At 46.9% G+C, this 19739-nt stretch overlaps 1 protein-coding gene across 9 annotated transcripts in view; it reads left to right on the top strand.

Annotated features, from left to right (window-relative positions):
- The first annotated feature begins 489 nt into the window (after nt 1-489).
- Nucleotides 490-19739, top strand: part of EEF1AKMT1 (EEF1A lysine methyltransferase 1) — a 68923-nt gene continuing 49673 nt past the window's right edge. The window contains exons 1-3 of one of the 9 annotated variants that reach the window (XM_085621573.1): nt 539-602; nt 10362-10539; nt 11057-11179. Coding sequence is in view for 4 of the 9 variants with exons in the window: in XM_085621568.1 (XP_085477694.1) it covers nt 10535-10539 (5 nt within the window). In the remaining 5 variants the exon portion in view is untranslated. Of the gene's footprint in view, nt 750-10204; nt 10540-11056; nt 11180-19739 lie in introns of all 9 variants that reach the window. The other 8 variants (XM_085621571.1, XM_085621574.1, XM_085621568.1 and 5 more) reach the window with 8 other exon arrangements.

The raw sequence follows: 19739 nt of genomic DNA, 5'->3' as shown, positions 1-19739 counted from the left end.
CCCTTGGGTCGAGTACGTTTCATATAAAACTGCAAAAAAATACTAACAAGTATGCTGCAGCAGTTTGGGAAATGAATTTTGCAGGACGCTTTCCTCAATGTTTAAAGAGCTTCCCCGGTCGCTAATAAGCGCACAGCAGAGGGCTGAACATGCTAGCTGCTCCTATACTGGAAACGCTACCGTTCTCATGTCCTAAACTACTGTTTGATTTGGCCACGCCCGTGTGTGGAGTTAAAGAATACACGAATGGAACATGCATCTTGGGCGTGCCTCGGGGGAGGGATAACTTACTGATCTTGTTTTAAAAATAGGTCTTAAACTGTTAATAGAGAAATAAATACCAGCATTTACCAATGTCCTAAACCCTTTCAGTGATGCTGTGCATTCCACCGGTGCTATACAGGCAGTATGGCGTCCGTGGTTCCCCCCTGTTCTTATTTAAAGAAGGAAGGCAGCACTCTAGTTTTTTTCGAGACGCTTTTCCTTCATGCCTAATGAAGTCCACGTGCGGCTAGGGCTTCCGGGACTTCCGCCCATTCTCTTCCGGGGGGCTGGTCCTACTTAGGCGACTCGGTGTGTACGCCCTCCCGGTCCCTGCCCTGGTGTGTACCCTAAGCCGTCAGTCTGTTTTAGTGAGAGTTTCGATTGGCTCTTGTTGACTTACCTTGTTTTATTATGTAAATAATAACATGAATAATAAAAATAGGCAGAGGTCGAGTTTTTAAAGACGTCCTGTTAGAAGACGAAAGGTAGGGTATGAGTTCTGGGATTTCTGGCGTGATTGATTTTATTGTGCTAGAAATTGTAGAAAATCGCATTTGTGTACTGATGGTCTTATGATGTTGTTGAAAATATAAGGAAAAGTAGCAAACTTTTTAGACTGGGTATACGCAGAGAGGTGCATAATTGCATCTTTATAGCGCTCACATAATGGCCTTGACGAGGCGTACCGCTCTTCACGCTGTGAGGCATGCTGCTTAGGGACGCATGTGCTTAATTGTCAATTTGATTATTCTTAATTGGCACGTTTCATGACTTCGCGCATGTTCATAGCTGCTGCGTGGCCTCTTGCTAAGCGTCAGTGCCGCTACTGTGTTCCATTTACTTTATTTATCGTCTCTTTGGCCGTCGTTGGTAAAATCAAAACTTCCCATGTTGAACAGACCAAAGCAGCAGACTTCAACACTGCGTTCGTGTTCCATTGTAGCCTTCAGTGTTCACAATAGAGTACACATTGAAAACTACCAAGTTTGATTCTTGCATTTCCTTTTCGCAAATACGTTTAATCGATTTGTCATGTTGTATAGATTTAAGCAGAACGGGAAGGCACCAATATATTAAAATGAATACTTGGTTATCTTTGCAAATGTCTTATTGTTAATATTTTTGGGGCTATCCTAAATATATTGCTGCGTAGCTTGGAGGAGAAAAAGAGGGTAATCATTACAATTTAGACCTCAGAAATCGAGAGACGAGTGGCAACTATCCCATAGAGCCGGGAAGCTATCAGATTGTCATTTTGTTGCTTTTGCTGCTATCGGTCTTATATATTTACTTTTAAGTATTCACAAAGCCAGTCAAGCTTTTTAATTGAACGTGCTTCTTCACTGAAAGAACACTGGTATATTTCGTTGTATGGATAGGTGAGTGCCAGTTTATGGATGCCTAACAGGGACACGATTGGGGACTTATGGAAACAAGCAGTGGCAAAGCCAATAGGTCTTGCCTATGCAAGAGCTATTGACTTTGCCAATGTGTTTTAGCCATATTGTACACCAGCATGGCTGCTGTTCAGCATGGCTAAAAGTGAAATGGAGGAGAGTTGCGTGGAGTGTCGTAGTGTGGAATGACGGAGTGGTGTACAGTGTTGTGGAGTGGGAGAGAGGGTCGTGTATTGGAGTGTCATAATGTGGAGTTGCTTAGAGTGGCATAGAGTGGACTGGTGTAGAGTGCATTGGCGTGGAGTGTATAGTGGCATTGACTTTAGTGGCATTGAATTCAGCGGCATACAATGCAACATTGTAGAATGCATTGGTGTAGATTATGGTGGTGCATAGTAGAGTGTAGTGGCGCAGAGTGCTGTGGAGTAGAGTGCAGTGGCATAGAGTGGTGTGGAATGGCGTTGAGTTGCAGAGAGCATTGTCATAGAGTAGTGGCATAGAGTGTAGAATATAGTGGCATACGGTGCAGTTGTGTAGAGTAACAGAGTGGTGCAGAGTAGAGTATAGTGCCGTGGCATAGAGTGCAGTGGCGTAGAGTAAAATGGCGTAGATTGCAGAGTAAAGTGTCAGAGTGCAATGATATTGAGTGTAGTAGAGTGGTGTAGAGCGCAGTGGCATAGGGTACAGTGATGTAGAGTAGAGTGCATTGATGTAGAGTGCAGTGACAGAAAATAGAGTGGTATAGAGTGCAGTGGCATTGAGTAGATTGTTTCAGATGAGAGTAAAGTACTGTAGCGTGCAGTTGTGTAGAGTGCATTGACGTAGAGTGCAGCTGCATAATGTGGGGTGGTGCAGAGTGGTGTAGAGTGCAGTGGCGTAGAGTAGATTGTTTCAGGGTAGAGTGAAGTGGAGTGGAGTGGTGCAGGGTAAAGTTCAGTTGCGTTGAGTGGCATAGAGTGTAATGGCTTAGAGTGCAGTGGCATAGAGTTGAGTGTTACATAGTAAAGTGCATTGGCGTAGAGTGTATTGGCATAGAGTGCAGTGTTGCAGAGTAGCGTAGAGTAGAGTTGTGCAGAGTAGATTAGTGTGGCCTAGCCTGGAGTGGTGAAGAGCGCAGTGCTGTAGAGTAGAGTGGCGAAGAGTGCATTGGAATAGAATAGAGTGGTATAAAGTAGAGTGAAGTTGCATAGAGCGGAGTATACATGGTATGGTAGCGGTTTTACCCGGGATCCCTGGTTGGGTGAGGTAGGTACCTTAGGGCAAGTAGGGACCCGCATTCCAACGTCAAGGAAAGGAAGGTCACCATCTTCGATAGCCCCGCTCACCCCCTCGGTAGCTTGGCATGAACAGCCAGGCTTATCTTCAAGGCAAATGTGTAAAGTATTTGCAACCACGCACACAATAATCCAATGATGACACCACAAATAGACTCCACTCAAGTTTTATAAACGAGTATAAACTTTATTATAAAAAGATATACGATAAAACCACACGATATAAAACCAACATATGAGGTTGTGTAATATTTCTCCTGGCCGGTTGTTAGGCCAGCCAGCCCTTGTAAGTTCTGGCGGTCAATGAGCTCTTCTAAACATTCTCCTGTACTCCTAATCACATGTCATACAGTTCGTAATGCTAGAATCAGGTACTTTTGCAATGTAAAAATACTGTAATGCGTAAAGTAGCAATCAGACCCTCTTCAATAAAAAGAATGCAATTTGTAACGCAACAATCAGGCACTTTGCAAGGTAAAACAATGCAATGCGTAATCCAACCTCCAGATATGTCGTTCTGCAATAATGCGTATACACTAATCAGGTATTTCGTTAATGCAGGAATAATGCAATGCGCAATACGCTAATCAGGTAGTTCGTTATTCAGGAACAAGGCAATGCGTCATATGGAAATCAAGTAGTTTGTTATACAGAAATGTTGCTATGTGTAATACGTCAATGAGGTACTCCGCTCTCAGAAATGGAATACTGCGTAGTACACTCAGGCCCCTGTACCGCCACTCCCTTTGGCAATACGAGCCGCGGTACGAGCCGAAGCAGAGGTTCGCGCTGCCAACACGAGAGAGAGAGAGGCCGAGAGCATCTCCCTCCGAACCCGCGCCCCGCCTCAGGAGTCGACACATGTTAACTGGGGGGTGCGAACCCACTCTTCTCGTCCAGCGGCTGGGCCTCCAAGCAGCTTTGTGAAAGGGCAACGGCGGTTCGGGCTGACAACACAGTTTCTCTGGGACTGCTGGTCTGCTTCACTTATGAAGATCTCAAGTTGCCACAAAGCACACACACACAGCGTTGCTGAGTCTTCCTTCACTCCGGGTGCACGATCACTGGGCACTCCACACACAGGTCTCAGGCTGCACGAAGATCATACGCACAGCGTCGCTGAGACTCACTTTACTCCGGTGCACACGACGAATCCTCATGGAAGTCTCCCGGTGCACAACGCACCGGCACACTGCGGCAATGAGACTCACGTGGATTCCGGTGCACACGATCACAAGGCAAATCCTCACGAAAGTCTCACGTGCCTAACGCACACGCTCACAGCATCGATGAGACTCACTTGGATTCCGGTGCACACAATCGCTGGACAATCCTCACAACAGGGTTCAGGTTGCACAAAGCACACGCATGCAGCGTCGCTGATCCTTGCTTGGACACCAGGTGCCCATGATCACAGGCCGATCCTCCTGAAGGTCTCGGTGCTGTACAAAGCACACGCACACAGCGTTACTGAGACCCACTTGGACACCAGGCGCCCACGATCACAGGCAGTTCTTACGAGGGTCTCAGACTGCAACAGGCATGCTCCCACAGCGCGGCTGCGACTCCTGGAAATTTTTATGTTCCTGTGTTTCCAAACCGGGAGCCAGCTCACCTCAGGCTCTTGGGGATAGTTACTTGAGGACACAGCACACAGCAAAGTCCTTCAAGCAGGGGGACACAGCCCACAGCAAAGTCCCTTTAGCCTTTCCTTGGTTGAAACCGCAAACTGCAGGCCAGCCCCAGATCACACAGCAAGGGTCAGACCTATTCTTCAGTTGTTTCTTTCTTGGCAAAGGTCCTCTTGACCATGAAGTTGCTCCGGTCTTGTTCACACTTGATCAAGCCATTTTCCAAAGTACAGGGGCTTCAGCTCTCATAGTTATACCCCTCAATGGCTTTGAAGTATTCGTGCTTCAGGGGTCACTGACCCCTGTCAAACCAGTTCTGGGTGCCTCCCTCCCAGTGACACCTTTCTTCTTTTGATTAGTGGGGGTCTGGATTCTCAATCACTCAGCAGGAGATTAGCCAATTGTTTTATAGCAGCAACCCAGGCCTCTTCACCTCTCAGGGCTTCTCCTCCCCCTACACTCCAGATACAGGTCAGCCTGTTGCTGTCTCACCTCATCCCCTGGGTCAAGACATTCCCCAGATCCTATCGCTTTCAAATCCAGACAGTCAATCCACAGCCAGGTAGACACACATACATGTTAGAGCACACAAACTCAGCCACTTCTAAAAGAGTTGCTTCTGAATACACAATGCAAAAACCACCTACATACAAAGATGTGTTATTACATTGTGAGTTCAGGCATACTAAACTTCACCTTTCCATCTTAAGATTTTAGGAAAATAGACTGGAAAACATATTACCCAGCCTTCCCATTCTATCCTATGGGCAAGATGGCCTTTCAACAGTGAAAAACGAAATTGAGATTATTTCACTGTCAGGACATGACACACTCCTTAGAACATGTCCTACCTTTCACATGCACTGCACCTTGTCCAGGGGGTACCCTAGACCTACCATAGGGGTGTCTGATGTACACAGAAAGGGAAGGGTAAGGTCTGGCAAGTGAATGCACTTGACAGAACAACATGGCAGTGTAACAAACTGCGCGCAGGCCCTGCAATGGCAGGCCTGAGTTCCGCTTTTAAGGCTACTTGTGTGGGTGTCACAAATAGTGCTGCAGGCCCACTAGTAGCAGTTGCATTACCAGCCCTGGCACACATAGTGCACTTTACTAGGGACTTCACTTAGTAAGGCAAGCATACCAATCATGGACAACCAATTACCATTACTTTATACTAGGAACACTTACACTTTGAAATGGCCTTTAGATTTGCACAGACATACAGTTTTACTAATAAATCTACACAGTGCACAAACAAAAATGTGTGGGAATTGCATCACCTAGGCAGCAAACCATGTAGCGATCAGAAGGAGTGAACAGGTCATTTTTACCTGTGGATAGTACAATACAGGGATAATGCAGTACAGTACAGTGTGTGTATGTTGTGTGCATGTGCTGGGTGTATGTGTGCCTGTGAAGGGTACAATACATGAAAGATGTAGTGCTGTGCAGTGCATGTATGTTATATGCATGTGCCGGGTGCACGTGTGGATGTAATGCTTTTTGTGAATGTATGTTCTGTACCTATCCTGTGTGTATGTGCACCTGTGAATGGTACAATACGTGGCAGACTCTGGTTTCCATTTTGGGAGACCCGGGGCTGCATGATGAAACATGAGGAGGTAGAGGAGCCGCCCCTGACAGTTTGTGTATAGCTGCATCCATGTAAGCTGCGTAGGACACACTGGAGAGAGGGATAGCCAGGCTCCCACTGTAAACTTCAAAAGTGCTCTTTGATTGAGAGAGATGTCACAAGAAAGGGGCCTGGGCACATCTCAGGAAGGAGATAAGAGAATCATGAAAAATAGGGCTTAAGCTCTGTGCTAACCTTTTGATACACATATCACTGTGGCTGACATCCAGGTATGAACATCTAGTCAGTCCCATGGATTGTGGTATGGGGCTCTGGAGTAGCTCCTGCTTTGAATTGGAAGTGAGGGCACTTCTAAAGGAAGCAGACCGCCAAAATAAACTTCAAAGATTCAGACTCTGAATCACATTTGGTGGTTGGAAATGGACTGTAATAAGGGGAGATTGAGATCCCCCCCCAAATTGTCAACTGTCAAGCAGCCAGTGGGGTGTGTGAGGAGTCGAAGCTCTGCAAGACTTCTGCCTGTGACCAGGAGGGGGGGGGGGCAAGGTCTGCTGGTCTCCCAGCTGGGTTAGGGGACATCTACCAGGGAATCCAAGACTACCTGCCCTAGAGCCTGGAGAACCAGCACCTCCCTGCTTGCCAAGACCAAGGTGCCCTGTAAGGAAAAGGAGAGCGCTGGAGAGAGAGAGGTCCAGTGGGGGAGCCTTTCGAGTGTATTCCCTTAGTAAGGTTTGAGGAGATGGCTGCTGCACCAATTGGTTTGTTGCTTGTGTGCAGGGAAAGACCCTCATATTTCAGAGGAGGACCACTTTGAAGTGAGCTGTGATTGTCACCGTGCCGAATCGGTCATCGCCTGTGTGCAGTGAAGAACAGACGACCCTGTATGCCAGGGGTGGCCACCATGAAGAGACTTCTGTGCTGAGAGGGCTTTAGTCTGTGTTTGGAGTTGACGCCATATGCCAGGAGGGGCTTACGTTAGAAAATGTGCGGTGCTGATCACGTTGAAACCCATGTGCAGTGAAAAGACAGTGACCACCTATGCCATAGAGGGCCACCAGGACCAAGTAAAAAGAGTGAGATCGTCAAGTTCAACATTGGAGGAGTGAGGCCACCATGGAGATACCTATGGACCTGTTCGGTGCCTGATAATTGGCACGAGGACCTTCGTACTACTCCCGGTCGCTGCAGCTGCACGACCACATGTAAGGAACTGGAGTGCCACCCAACACAGCCTGGGTTACATGCCAGAGACTTCTGCTGCAGCTTCAGCCCCACCGGAGGGGCGCGCTCAGAGACTTCTGTTGCTCTGATCCTGCAGGTATGGGTAAGACTGATTTCGGGCCAGGGAAACTTGCTTGTCCGATAGCACAATTAATCGCTGGAACACTTTTGACTTTAATATGGAGTCTGAGTGGAACTCCAGAGACTCGGGCTACTAGTGGGGATTCACCTCAATATCGCATATGAATGGGGAATAACCACTATCACTGGAGAGTGGGATTCATGAATCTGTCTAAGAAACACTAGATCCTTGACCTCAGGGGACTGTGAAAGTTGTTTGTGAATGTCATATTTCCCTTTGTGCTAGTAGTGATAAAGGAAATACTTATTTTTTTAATAAAAGTACGTTTTTGACTGGACAACAATTTATTACCGTGCTGCGCATTATTGGAGTTGTGAGCCTGTGTTCACCTCCCCCCTTTATCCACCGCCTCCCTTAGAAGCGTTGGACTCCTCGACCTGCGCTACTACTAAGAGTCAAATGCTGAAGGGGTACTTGGCCCAGTTGCTCAGGATCCATAGTACGTCGGGCTCCGGGTCATCACTAGTAAAAGGCCTCAAACCCTACGGTTAGGCCCAGTAGCCCCTGTGGCCCTCAGGATGTGGTTCTGTTAGGCCCCCAGAAGCCAAGAGGCTCTAGACGGTGACCCCAGACCTCATGCAGTCGATAAGCATGCTGCATGTCAAGTGGAGAGTAGCTACAAGTCAAAAGAATGGCAAGGGCATAACTGTTGGATGCTTTTACCCACGAGCAAGGACTGCCCAGTGGGGCTGCGCCCAGCGATAGCCTGAAGAGCCTCTTCATGGACTAGAAAACAGTGTGTGTGCTGAGGGTCTCTCACTGCTACTTGTCACTTTCCTGGGTCCATCTCTTCGCCAGTAGAACATCGAGCAGCCTGTTGCCGGGCTTGGCTATGACTTTGGTCTACTGCTGCAGATGCCTGCGGTGACTCTACCACTGGGAACTTTTGCAGTTGCTAAAAGAACAGTACAGTTGTGGCTAAGGACACATTTCTGGTTCCATGTCGTAAGAGAGGAGAGGTGAAGAACTGGATCACCATAGACAGTCCATGCTTGTAGATCTGCACATCTATGTTACCATTAGTTTGGAATTCCTGGAGTAATGGAAGCACAGCTAGTTCAATGTTCACTTCTCGTTCCTCAGCAATTTTAACACTTTTTGCAATGTATTCATGAACTGTTACACCTCTCCTTTTGATTGTGGTATTCTTGGAGTGATCCAGAAAAGTCTCTGTGTGTTGCAGGTTTTCCTTGGAACTGAGCATTGTTGCCTGTTTTGAGTTCTTCTATAAGCCCTATGTCTTTCTTAGTTTTTAGGTCTCGCCTACGCAGCGTGCATGCGCTGCATAGTAGGACCTTTAACCGTCACTGTGGTTATTTTCAAGCACACACTCGTGTTCGTGGCGGCATCCAGCTGGTCGATGGTATGTCATCGACTTCTAGGATATCAGTATCAAGACATCAGAAGACCACCTATACACCACCCTATATAGGAAACCGGCAGCACGTAATACCCTGCTGAGGTGCACAAGCCACCATACCTGGGGACTCCGTGATAACCTGCCATTCGGCCAGTTCCTACGGATACGGAGGAATTGCTCACTGAAGGATGATTTCTTTCGCGAATCGGACAACCTGATCGTACGCCTCTTGGAACGGGGATATCCAAAAAGACTTGTGAAAAGAGCGTGCAAGAGGGCGTGGTAAAACAACAGAGAGACACTACTGATACCGAAACAATGTCAAACTGAAAACAACAGAATGATATGTTAACTACATATTGCACCAGGAGCAATGACATTCAAAATATTATTAATGGATATTGGGGCTTAATTTCAGATGACCTGGAAGTCCACGATGCCCCAATGCAAGCTTTCAAAAAGGTCAAAAACATCAGAGACCATGTCGTCCGCTCACTCTTGGACATGCCACCTAAACAGACCATCCAAAGAATGTGGAGCCTACCTGAAGTGGTTGGCCACTATAAATGCACTAAATGTAAGGCGTGTAAGATGATCATCGAAACCAAAACATTCTGCTATAAACATCACACCATAGATCTTAAAGCTCATATGAACTGCAATTCATGCGATGTAATTTATGCGATCCTGTGCCACTGCAATCAGTTGTACGTTGGACAAACGAGACAAAAAATCAAAACACGGATCTTACAGCACTGCAGCAGAATCTGATGTAAGAATGCCCAGTTAGCCAGGCTGTCAACTGAATAACTTCATGACACACATGGGGGACTAGCCCCTGGCAAGACTCATCTAATGTTCCACACGTACAACACTCGCCCAAATTGTGAGGTGATCCAGACAACGCTTACTGTTGCCTTTAACCTTTCAACAGACCGTACTGTATCTGCAAATGTAATGAGGGTATCTTGTGTTGTGATCAAAATAATGCATATTGGTGCCCTGAACCCTTCAACAGACCGTACTGTTTGACTGCAAATGCTATGAGGGTACTTTACATGCGTGAGAAAGACGTTGATTATACTTTACTATGTTTTATGTGTCTTTATATGGCGAACCCGCAGGTCTGAGTATCAATCATCTATGCTGCACAGTGTGTGACACACGCACATTGTCTATGCGCTATGTCAAATACCAACGTGCAGGCCCCAAGTTCAATACCAGCACCGAGAGAATGTTTTTCTAAGTGTCTTTTATGCATTTGTTCAAGGGTGACTAAAACATAGATTTTCACAAAAATTTTATTTTTACCTTATAGGATGTCTGTTTTGATGCACACATCGACACACCGGAAAAGTCAATACGGCACTCCTAATTCATTTGTCTCTTCTGTACACACCGTATCCTTTAATTGACAGCTTAGATGAGCCTTTGTTTGTTTTTCCCCCCTTTTGAAATCGTTTGGCGAAATGAAGAAGTCAGCCCTGTGGTCAATGACGTCTTCCTGTTCTACTATTGGCCGTCGGCTGACGAGCCCCCGTCATAGCATCCAGCGGCTGCACCCTGCGGTGCACGCACACCTGGCTTCTTTACCTCATAAAATGTAAGATCTGGCACTCGCGCCCACTCCCGAGCCGGACGGCCGTGAATGAGGTAAGCCTCTCCCCCATGCGATCCATGTTGAGCCCCAGACAGGATCGGATTTTAGTTCCAAACTCAACGAGAAGCGAATGTACGATATACCGCATTGTATTTTATTTTGCGTTGTCATGATGGGTTTTTCTCCGCATTGGGATGCATTTTTAATACACAGCACGCACAGACGTTAGACCCACACCGCCATCTAATGTCATTTAAGGGGTGTATAGTGCCTATTGCTAAGAACACTGCGGCATTTTGTAATTTACACGAAGAAAGCCATTTCTTTCCAACGATGTGCCACCACTGGGGGATCCTGTTACCACATTCCGAGATGCAAGCAAGCTTCCCACCGGTTCTGCGAATTACGGACCGCATGCCGTTTGCCAATATCGTGCCACCATTAGGGGTTAGCGATGCCCCTTTGTTTCCATTACGCACATCATACACGGTGATTCACGCCCCCCTAGACTTCTTTGTTAAAGCAGAATATTGAGCAGTATACTGATGACCCTCTCTCTCCTTGTATTAGATATTGACTGGATTGGTTCCCTTCTGTGAGAGATTCATGACCTCGCAAGCTACCTTTTCCTACATAAAGCTACGTACGAGCTTTAATCTTCTTGAACGCTCACTGACCGTGCCTTTCCTACAAGTAGGTATCTGTTACCTCACTTACCCAAGCACTCACCCCTCTTTTGTAAATACCACCACTCCTCTTACACATTTCTACGATTATTCATAGGTGCTCTTCTCAGCCTTGTCCTGACGAAGACCCCAACATGAGGACATCATTTACCCTCAACTCTAGGGGTCGAAACGTTGACAACATACAACCCCACCACAAGCTCAAAGGATAGACTGTGACAAATAAAGTGTACATTTGAGCTATGTCTACATCCAGGAACAATTTACTTATGTTAGGCTGGAAAGGTTTTACTCCATGCATAAGTGATATATATATGTCACTATACCTTTACCCTGTCCTTCGCTCACAGACTCGCCACGTCTACCCTACTTTCTTTTTCTTCCCTCACACCAAGAGCACTGTAAATATTTATCTCACTGCTATCTATTGGAGCAACTGTGTTGCCATTAAGAAATGCTTTGACTTTATATTACATTTGATGCCTTTCAATTTTTGGATTACTTCTGATTTGAGCATCACAAAAAAAGCAAGAGTGGTGAATGCGTTTTCGTTATTCATTTGTATAAAAAAGTTGCCACCACGACCACCTTTCTATTGTACTGTAATACTGACCCAGGTCTGGTAGTTTTACGTGGGTTACCCCGTTAAAACTCAACCCTTTCAGTACCCCATGCACATCGGGTGTCCCTGTCCGCTTTTCAGGCAAAAACCCCCAGCTATGAGGTCATCTTTCAGCAAGTTAGTATAAACAATATTCCTACTCTTGCACGTGCTCCTCAGGCTAGCCACAACAAAGGCCTGTGATTCTGGCAGGGCAGTTTGAGTGTCAGCCACCCTAACTTGTCTACTACTCTAAATGGACGGATTCTGCAGTTATAACAGATGATGTGGTGCTATATTATACTGTATCCGATACTTCTAATGGGTTACCTTTTAGTGATACACCAGATGAAACTGTCTTTTATTTGATGGGAGATTAGAATATGCTTATGTACTTTTTTATTGTTCAACTAGCTTTCACTTTCTGTGTTTGTGGGGAATATCAAATATAGTGACACGTATAGCGCTATTATGTTTGCTATCAATAGTTTTCATAGGACAAACCCTTTAATAATGTACCATTTGAAATGGCCTCATTGAGTAGGTGAACAGAACATTTTTGTGTCCAGTGTCACACACTGCCTTTTGTTTTCCAGTGTCTTTTGTGTCTGGATGCCAAATATAAGCACACATATTGCTTTAATATCTTGTATTCCCTATATTTTAAGGGTTAGCTTTTAGCGATATACCAGTTGAAATTCTTATTTGATAGATTAAAGTGTATGTATGTATTTTTATTTTTTTACTATTACCCAGGATTGGTTTTCTGAGGAATACCAAAGATATTGACCTTCCAATATACCATTTGACACAATCTTATATTGGTTGGGCGAATGAATAATGTGTTTTTTTCTGCCTAATGTTGCCGTTCGTTCTGTTGTCCAATATGTTTTTTGTGTGAGCATACCAAATTGCAATGGCTTGGAATACCCTCATGCAGCGCTGTCCAAGCAAGGATCCGTCAGTTAGAGGTAACATTAGAAAGAGAAGGTTGTTCTATTTCCATCGGTCTCTCCCCCATTGTAATGGGTGTTTGGGAGCCGAACTGTGCCCTGAACATCGATTACAATAAAAGCTCAGACTGCTTTCAGTTTCAAAGGAATGACGCAATTGCACTGTGGGCACTGACAGTCATTGGTATTAAAAAAAAATAGTAGAGGTGGGGGCCTGACAGGAGAATCCCTGTGCTGCGTGTCTTAGAGGGTCTCCAACCCCCGGGCTCTAATAGAATAGCCCCACATTCTCTGCACTACAGAGATAGCGCAAGTCACATCCTTTGCTCTTAAGTAGTTAATTTCTTGTTTTGTTGTCCTGTTTTCTTGTTATGCTGTGTTTTCTTGTTTTATGTTCAGGTCTTAGTGTGTTGCAGTGTTGTTGGGTTCTTGCGCTCCTTTTTAGGTGCAGTGCACATGCGTTGTCTCTTGACATACTTCTGTGGGGTTTTACCTCACCAATCACAGGGCCATTCCTCAAAGTCAGAAGTACATGAGTGTGCACAGATTATCCATGGATCTTTCCTGGATCTCTTAGTCATTGCCCATGGTAGCAACTTTACTTCTACATGATTTTACACCATAACTTGTGTGAGTGAATAACTTAGAAGGATAAATTCATATTGTTGAAAACATAAAACTTGAACTTGCTCTCATAAATCAAGCCATTTGTGTTAGTAATTTGAGCTTACACTTGTAACAGGCTTTGTGAACATGCAGTGAATATTTTATTGGGTGAAGTTGTGCTTCCCTTTGTTGTGTGCTCTCTGCATGTCAGTGCACAGGGGAGCTGGAAGAACTTTAAGAGTAAGGGGTGCTGACCTTTCTGGAAATAAGATGGAAATTATAAAAGTGAGCTATACCCGTGTCACTGAGCAAGTGAACATAGTGAGGATAGTGAAGTACCTGAGCCTCTCAGGGGGTTGTTGATGGATTTTCTACTGACAAATGTTTGTAAAAGAGGGTGGTAGGGTGCCTTAGTACTGCAGGTTGCTGACGCCAGTTCCAGCTGTAGGTTTCTGACAGCAGTGCGGGCTGCAGGTTTCTGATAGCAGTTCCGGCTGCAGATTCTGAGAGCAGAGTCAGCTGCGGGTTTGTGACAACAGTGCCGGCGGCAGGTTTTGACTGCAGTGTCGACTGCAGGTTTTTGACAATAGTGCCAGATGCAGGTTTCTGATCTCCGTGCGGGGCGCAGGTTTCTGACAGCAGTGCCGGCTGCTGGTTTCTCACAGCAGTGCCGGATGCTGGTTTCTGACAGTAGTGCCAGCTGCTGGTTTTGGACAGAAGTGCCAGGTGTTGGTTTCGTACAGTAGTGCCAGCTGCCGGTTTCTGACCTTGGTGCCAGCTGCAGGTTTCTGACCGCAGTGCCATCTGCAGGTTCCTGACCGGAGTGCCGACTGCACGTTTCTGACACCATTGCTCGCTGCAGGTTTCTGGCACCATTGCCAGCTACAGGTTTCTGACCTCTGTGCTGTCCACACGTTTTCGGACAGCAGTGCTGGCTGCTGGTTTTGGACAGAAGTGCAAGGTGTTAGTTTCGAACGGTAGTTTCAGGTGTCGGTTTCTGAACTTAGTGCTGGCTGCAGGTTTCTAACCTTACTGCTGGCTACAGGTTTCTGACCTTAGTTCTGGCTGCAATTTTCTGACCGCAGTGCAGTGGCGTAGCTAGAACTTGTGGCGCCCGGGGCTATCCCTCAGATTGCCGCCCCCGCCACCCCCTGGGGGGGGGAGGGCATGCACTTCAAAGAGGTCCGAGAGACACGTAGTATCGCCGCTAATAGTTACCTTGATCATGCAAGTTACATGCACATACATGACACGGTCCAAGGCTACACAGTTGAATACACTGGTGACTGGCAGTATAAAAGAGAACACACAGCTATGCTGCCACTCTGCCACTCACTAAATATCCCCTCTGAAAACGTTTAGCTCTTACCTCACTCAGCCTCCAGCAGCACTCCACAGTGGTGGCAGCCAGAGCCAGGGTCTCTATGGCAGGGGTTGGTTCACGTCTGGGGACGGAGGGCACGAAAGAACCTGGGAGGGCAATGCACAGCAAGACACACTCCGGACAGGGAGGGGACCTCATGGAAGAGGACACGATGCAGGAAGAAAAAAGAACGTGCAATAACATGGTCAGGCTTGTGTCAGAGAGCAGTGGTAGGTAATGAAGGAGTAGAGGCAGGCAAATTGGTAGAGGGACTGTAGATGCACATACTTAGGGGGGCGACCAACAGGCGAGACAGGAAGAGAATGAGGAGGGCCAGTGTGAGGGAGAGAGGCCAGGGAGTGATTAGGAGAATGAGGAGGTTTTCCAGAAAACGGCATTAGCCGCTCGGGCAACTGGAGAGAGGGCTTAATTTTCCTAATGGGCTGGAAGTGCAGCCAATGGTGGGAAGCTGAGAGCCGCCTGTCCTGTGGGCTGAGCCTGTAACCTACCCCCAAGTCTACCCCGGGCACGGGAAGGGACCCACTGCCGAGAGAGACACGGGCTGGGAGGCAGTGCCAGGGCAGGGCTGCTCTGTGGAGTGCCATGCTGTTAGCTTCAGACATCCATTGTTTGAATGTAAATGGTCGAGGATCAACTAAGCCCCTGGGTCCAAGCTGTTACATTCTTCCTCAATGTGGAGTGGGATTTTAATGTGTGTAATGGGTCTTTATTTTGGAAGTACTGCTCAGATGCTGGAACTACAAGATTTGTCTGTTAACATTATTATACACCCAGTCATTGATCGCTTATGGAATGCTGTCTGAAGCCCCATGCCTCTTCTCTGTGGAGAGCCATGCTTTCAGCTTCAAACCGTTTAGAGCTGTGCTCACCCATTCTTTGAACGTAAAGGGTTGAGGATCTTTAACACTGTGTGACCATTCAACCCTTACCATACATATCACTATCCCCATGCACAAATATTCTTGCCACACATCAGGCCCGGCTCCAGGAATTTTTATTTGGGTGGGCCAAGGGTGCATTTGGGTGGGCCACTGCGGGCTCGATTTGTCGCATATTATTATTATTATTATTATTATTTATTTTTATAAAGCGCGTAGTCACCCGGAAGTATCCCAGCGCTAGTGAAACCCTAGTTCAGCAGACCTGAGAAACGGGAGTTGAGAGCAGAGGAGGGGAGGGGTAAGGAATCAAACACGGTGTCTGGGCAGGCCTGCTTCAGGGCCCTCCTTTATCTCTTCTTAGTCTTATAAGGACCAGTAAAACTCACTCTTTTCCAAATCTCTTTCTAAATATTATCACTTTCCATGTAATGTTCCTTTGATGGGAAGAGGAGGTTTCTGAGGTGGGAGTATCAGGCAAGTGATACTACTCAGGCTCCATCTGTTCGAGCCTTCATGGAGGATCCCTCTTCATTACTACCTCCACCTGACCCCGGACTCTGCATCGCACTCCCTTACAGGCTCCCTCTGTGCGAGCCTTCAGGGAGAATGCCTCTTCATTACTACCTCCACCTGACCCCGGACTCGGCAACGCTCTCCCTTACAGGCTTGATTATCCACTACTCCTCTCTCCAGTGCACCTTATCTCACAGCTGACCTTGGGCCCCAGCCCCATATCAGGCACCATCGGGCTCCACTTTGCTTTTTCTCGGTAAAAACATTAGTAAAATCACCTTCAAACTTAAAACATTGAATATAGCAGTAAATATAATTAGCATGCACTTTAAAGTATGTTTCACAGTAGCCCTTATGACCCGACTGCTAATTAAATAAACAAAAACAGAAAGGCCATGACAGGGCCGGCTTTAGCGCTGATGCGAAAGTCTTTTTTGGCGCCACACTAATAACCTCTTTCTCCGTAAATACCTTTACTACCACCTTCCAACAGTGCCCCTCATCCCTCCATGGCCCCCCTAGTGACCTCCTCCTCAGATTCCCTCACTGCCTCACGCCACAAGTGCCCCTCATCTCCCCATAGCCCCTCCCCCTCATTACCTCCTCCTTGGACTCCCTCACTGCCACCATCCACCAGTGCCCCTTATCTCTCTGTAGCCTCTCCCCCTCATGACCTCCTCCTCAGACTCCCTCACTACCTCCCTCCACCAGTGCTCCTCATCTCACCCTAGCTCCCCCTCCACACCATGACCTCTTCCTCGGATTCCCTCACAGTCACCCAGGGCACAAGTCCTAAAAAAAGAAGTGGGGGGACGCTGACGTCACAACAGCAAGTGATGTCACGAAAGGTGGCTTGCACCATCAGACTCATTGCCTCCCCTCGCTCACCCCTTAGATGCCATTGCATCAGAGAAGCCAGCGCGTGAGCAGCGTTCTGAATGAGGTCCGATCTCGCCCCAGAGAGGCCAAAGAGTAAATGTGTGGCTCCATTTGCTCTAGTAATCGAGCTCCCGTTAAAATAATTGAGGGGACGCCGTCCACCCGCCTGGTACCCCGACTCGAGCCCTGCAGTCACCCTCCACCAGTGCCCCTCATCGCTCCACAGCCCCTCCAACTACCTCCTCCTCAGATTCTCTCACTGCCACCCTCCACCAGTGCCCCTCATCGCTCCGTAGCCCCTCTCTCATATGCATTTGTTGTTTAGCGCTACTCATATCAGTGTAGTGTGTCAGCACTTTACACCACGAACACATTATACAGAGACAATGAATCATACAAGTATGTAAATCAGTCTACAGGGAATGTCACATAAGCCAATGAGGATTACAAGGTGTAGGAATCACATGTCATCCATACTGATGGGCAGTATATTTTGAGAGGGTTTGGTCTGGGGAAACACAACCTTAGGATTTAAAAGAGTATTCCATGGGGGTCAGCTTTACTGATAAAAATGTATCTCTGCCCAAACATACTCATTTTAGCAACATTAGAATGATGAAAGACTGAGGAAGTTCTAACTATATCACAAAACAAAAAATCCATACCATTCATGTTTGTATGCAGCTCTTTGGTGACAGTTCATTGGTCACTGTCCTATGTTAGGACTGTAACTTCTGAACTGCAAGTAACAGGGGGAACTCTGTGACAAAGGCTGTAACCCACTGAGCTTCCACACAAAATACAGTTCATCTGCATTTAAAAACTACTAACAGACAAATTATTGCTCTCCAGCGGATCATTAATCACCAGCGTTATTGGGACATTTGTTATTGTCTTTGTCTTATTGTTGTTCTGCATCAGCCATGATAATGATAAAAACTGTTTAAATGAAGCGCACACGAAGTACGTGTCCTGCTGGGCCTGCGCATATTTTTAAAAGAAAAATAAATAGTCACACATTCTCTTACCTACTACTCCATTAGTCAAACTAAGCCTGATGTGATAAGCAGCTGCATGGGTCAGGGAAGGTGATTAGGAATAAACAAACTTCTTTTCTCCTGCGCTGCATAGAACGAATTATCCATGCAGCAGACTGACTGCCCCAGGCCACAATTGGGTCCTCACGAGAGTGCGTAGTGGTGAAGCGCATGACGCGTCACCGCTACGTTCTCATCGCGAGGGCCGGGCAAAAATGTAGCCCAGGGCCGTCATTGGTAGCGCTGGCGCGCGCTCTCCAAGATGGACGGCCCTGGAGCAGGCTGGGATGGGACCAACAAGTTACAACACTTAAACTGGGCCGCCCGGCTGCGCGCGCTGTTGCGGCCGCGGCGGACTTTATAATTTATTTAGTGACACTGAGTCCCTAAATAAATTATAAAGGCCACCGCAGCCGCAACGGGCCACACCAGTGCCGAGCGGCCGCCCGAAATATACTGCCGCCTGGGGCGGTCTGCCCCCCCCCCCCTAGCTACGCGCCTGCCGCAGTGCCATCTGCAGGTTCCTGACCGGAGTGCCGACTGCACGTTTCTGACACCATTGCTCACTGCAGGTTTCTGGCACCATTGCCAGCTACAGGTTTCTGACCTCGGTGCTGGCCACAGGTTTTCAGACAGCAGTGCTGGCTGATGGTTTTGGACAGAAGTGCAAGGTGTTGGTTTCGTACAGTAGTTTCAGCTGCCGGTTTCTGACCTTACCGCTGGCTACAGGTTTCTGACCTTAGTTCTGGCTGCAGGTTTCTGACATCATTGCCAGCTGCAGATGTCTGACACGGTAAACAGCGTTTACTTTGCATGCGATTCTTCGCATGCCATTACAACGCGGACGTTAGTACGACCGCGTTGTTAGTTCGTATACCTTTACTACGCAAGTCGGAACAGCGACTTGCGTTAGGGGGGAGAAGGTGTTAGATTTAAAATCCAACACTTTCCCTAGTGTCCGCATAGACTGGAGTTGGAATAGTAAATTATACTATTCCAACATCCAGCGCCCCCTACTGCAATTCGTTGTTCCGAATTGCGTAGTAAAGGTATGCAAACTAACAACGCGGTCGTACTAACGACCGCGTTGTAATGGCATGCGTACTAAACGCATGCTAAGTAACGAGTGATATTCGTCTGACACCATTGTCAGCAGCAGGTTTCTGACACCATTGCCAGCTGCAGGTTTCTGACACCATTGCCAGTTGCAGGTGTCTGATCGCAGTGCTGGTTGCAGGTGTCTGACAACAGTTCTGACTGCAGGTTTCTGACCGCAGTGCCGGCTGTAGCAAGGGTTTCCCCGTCATTTTAACAGGTTTGACAGCTGAATTTTAAGCCACTACGGTCAGGCTATACTTGGTAGGCCTGTAGCCATGTTTAACAGACCCACTTTGTGGATGACAGAGTAATTGCTGCAGTCCACAGGAAGCATTTAACATCCAGTTAAAATATTGCCAGACCTGCTAGTCTTGTGACTTGAATAATCTACTCAACCTCACTGCAAAGCACCTGACCCATAAACGTGTCTGAAATTGTTTGATCTTAGGCAAATATTTTATTTCACTGTCACCTTTTTCTTCATTATCACATAGGAGACCGCTTTCAAATATGTGAGTTCAGCATATCTGATGTACAAAAAAGTCTTTTTTTTTATTTTATGGACTAAACGTTTGCTCCATGTATAATAAAAATCTAGCCCATATATAGAGTACA

Source organism: Triturus cristatus, chromosome 8 (assembly GCF_964204655.1).
Source record: "Triturus cristatus chromosome 8, aTriCri1.1, whole genome shotgun sequence".
In the NCBI taxonomy this organism is placed as follows: Eukaryota; Metazoa; Chordata; class Amphibia; order Caudata; family Salamandridae; genus Triturus; species Triturus cristatus.
Note: the sequence above shows the minus strand (reverse complement) of the source record. Positions and strands in the feature narration are given on the sequence as shown.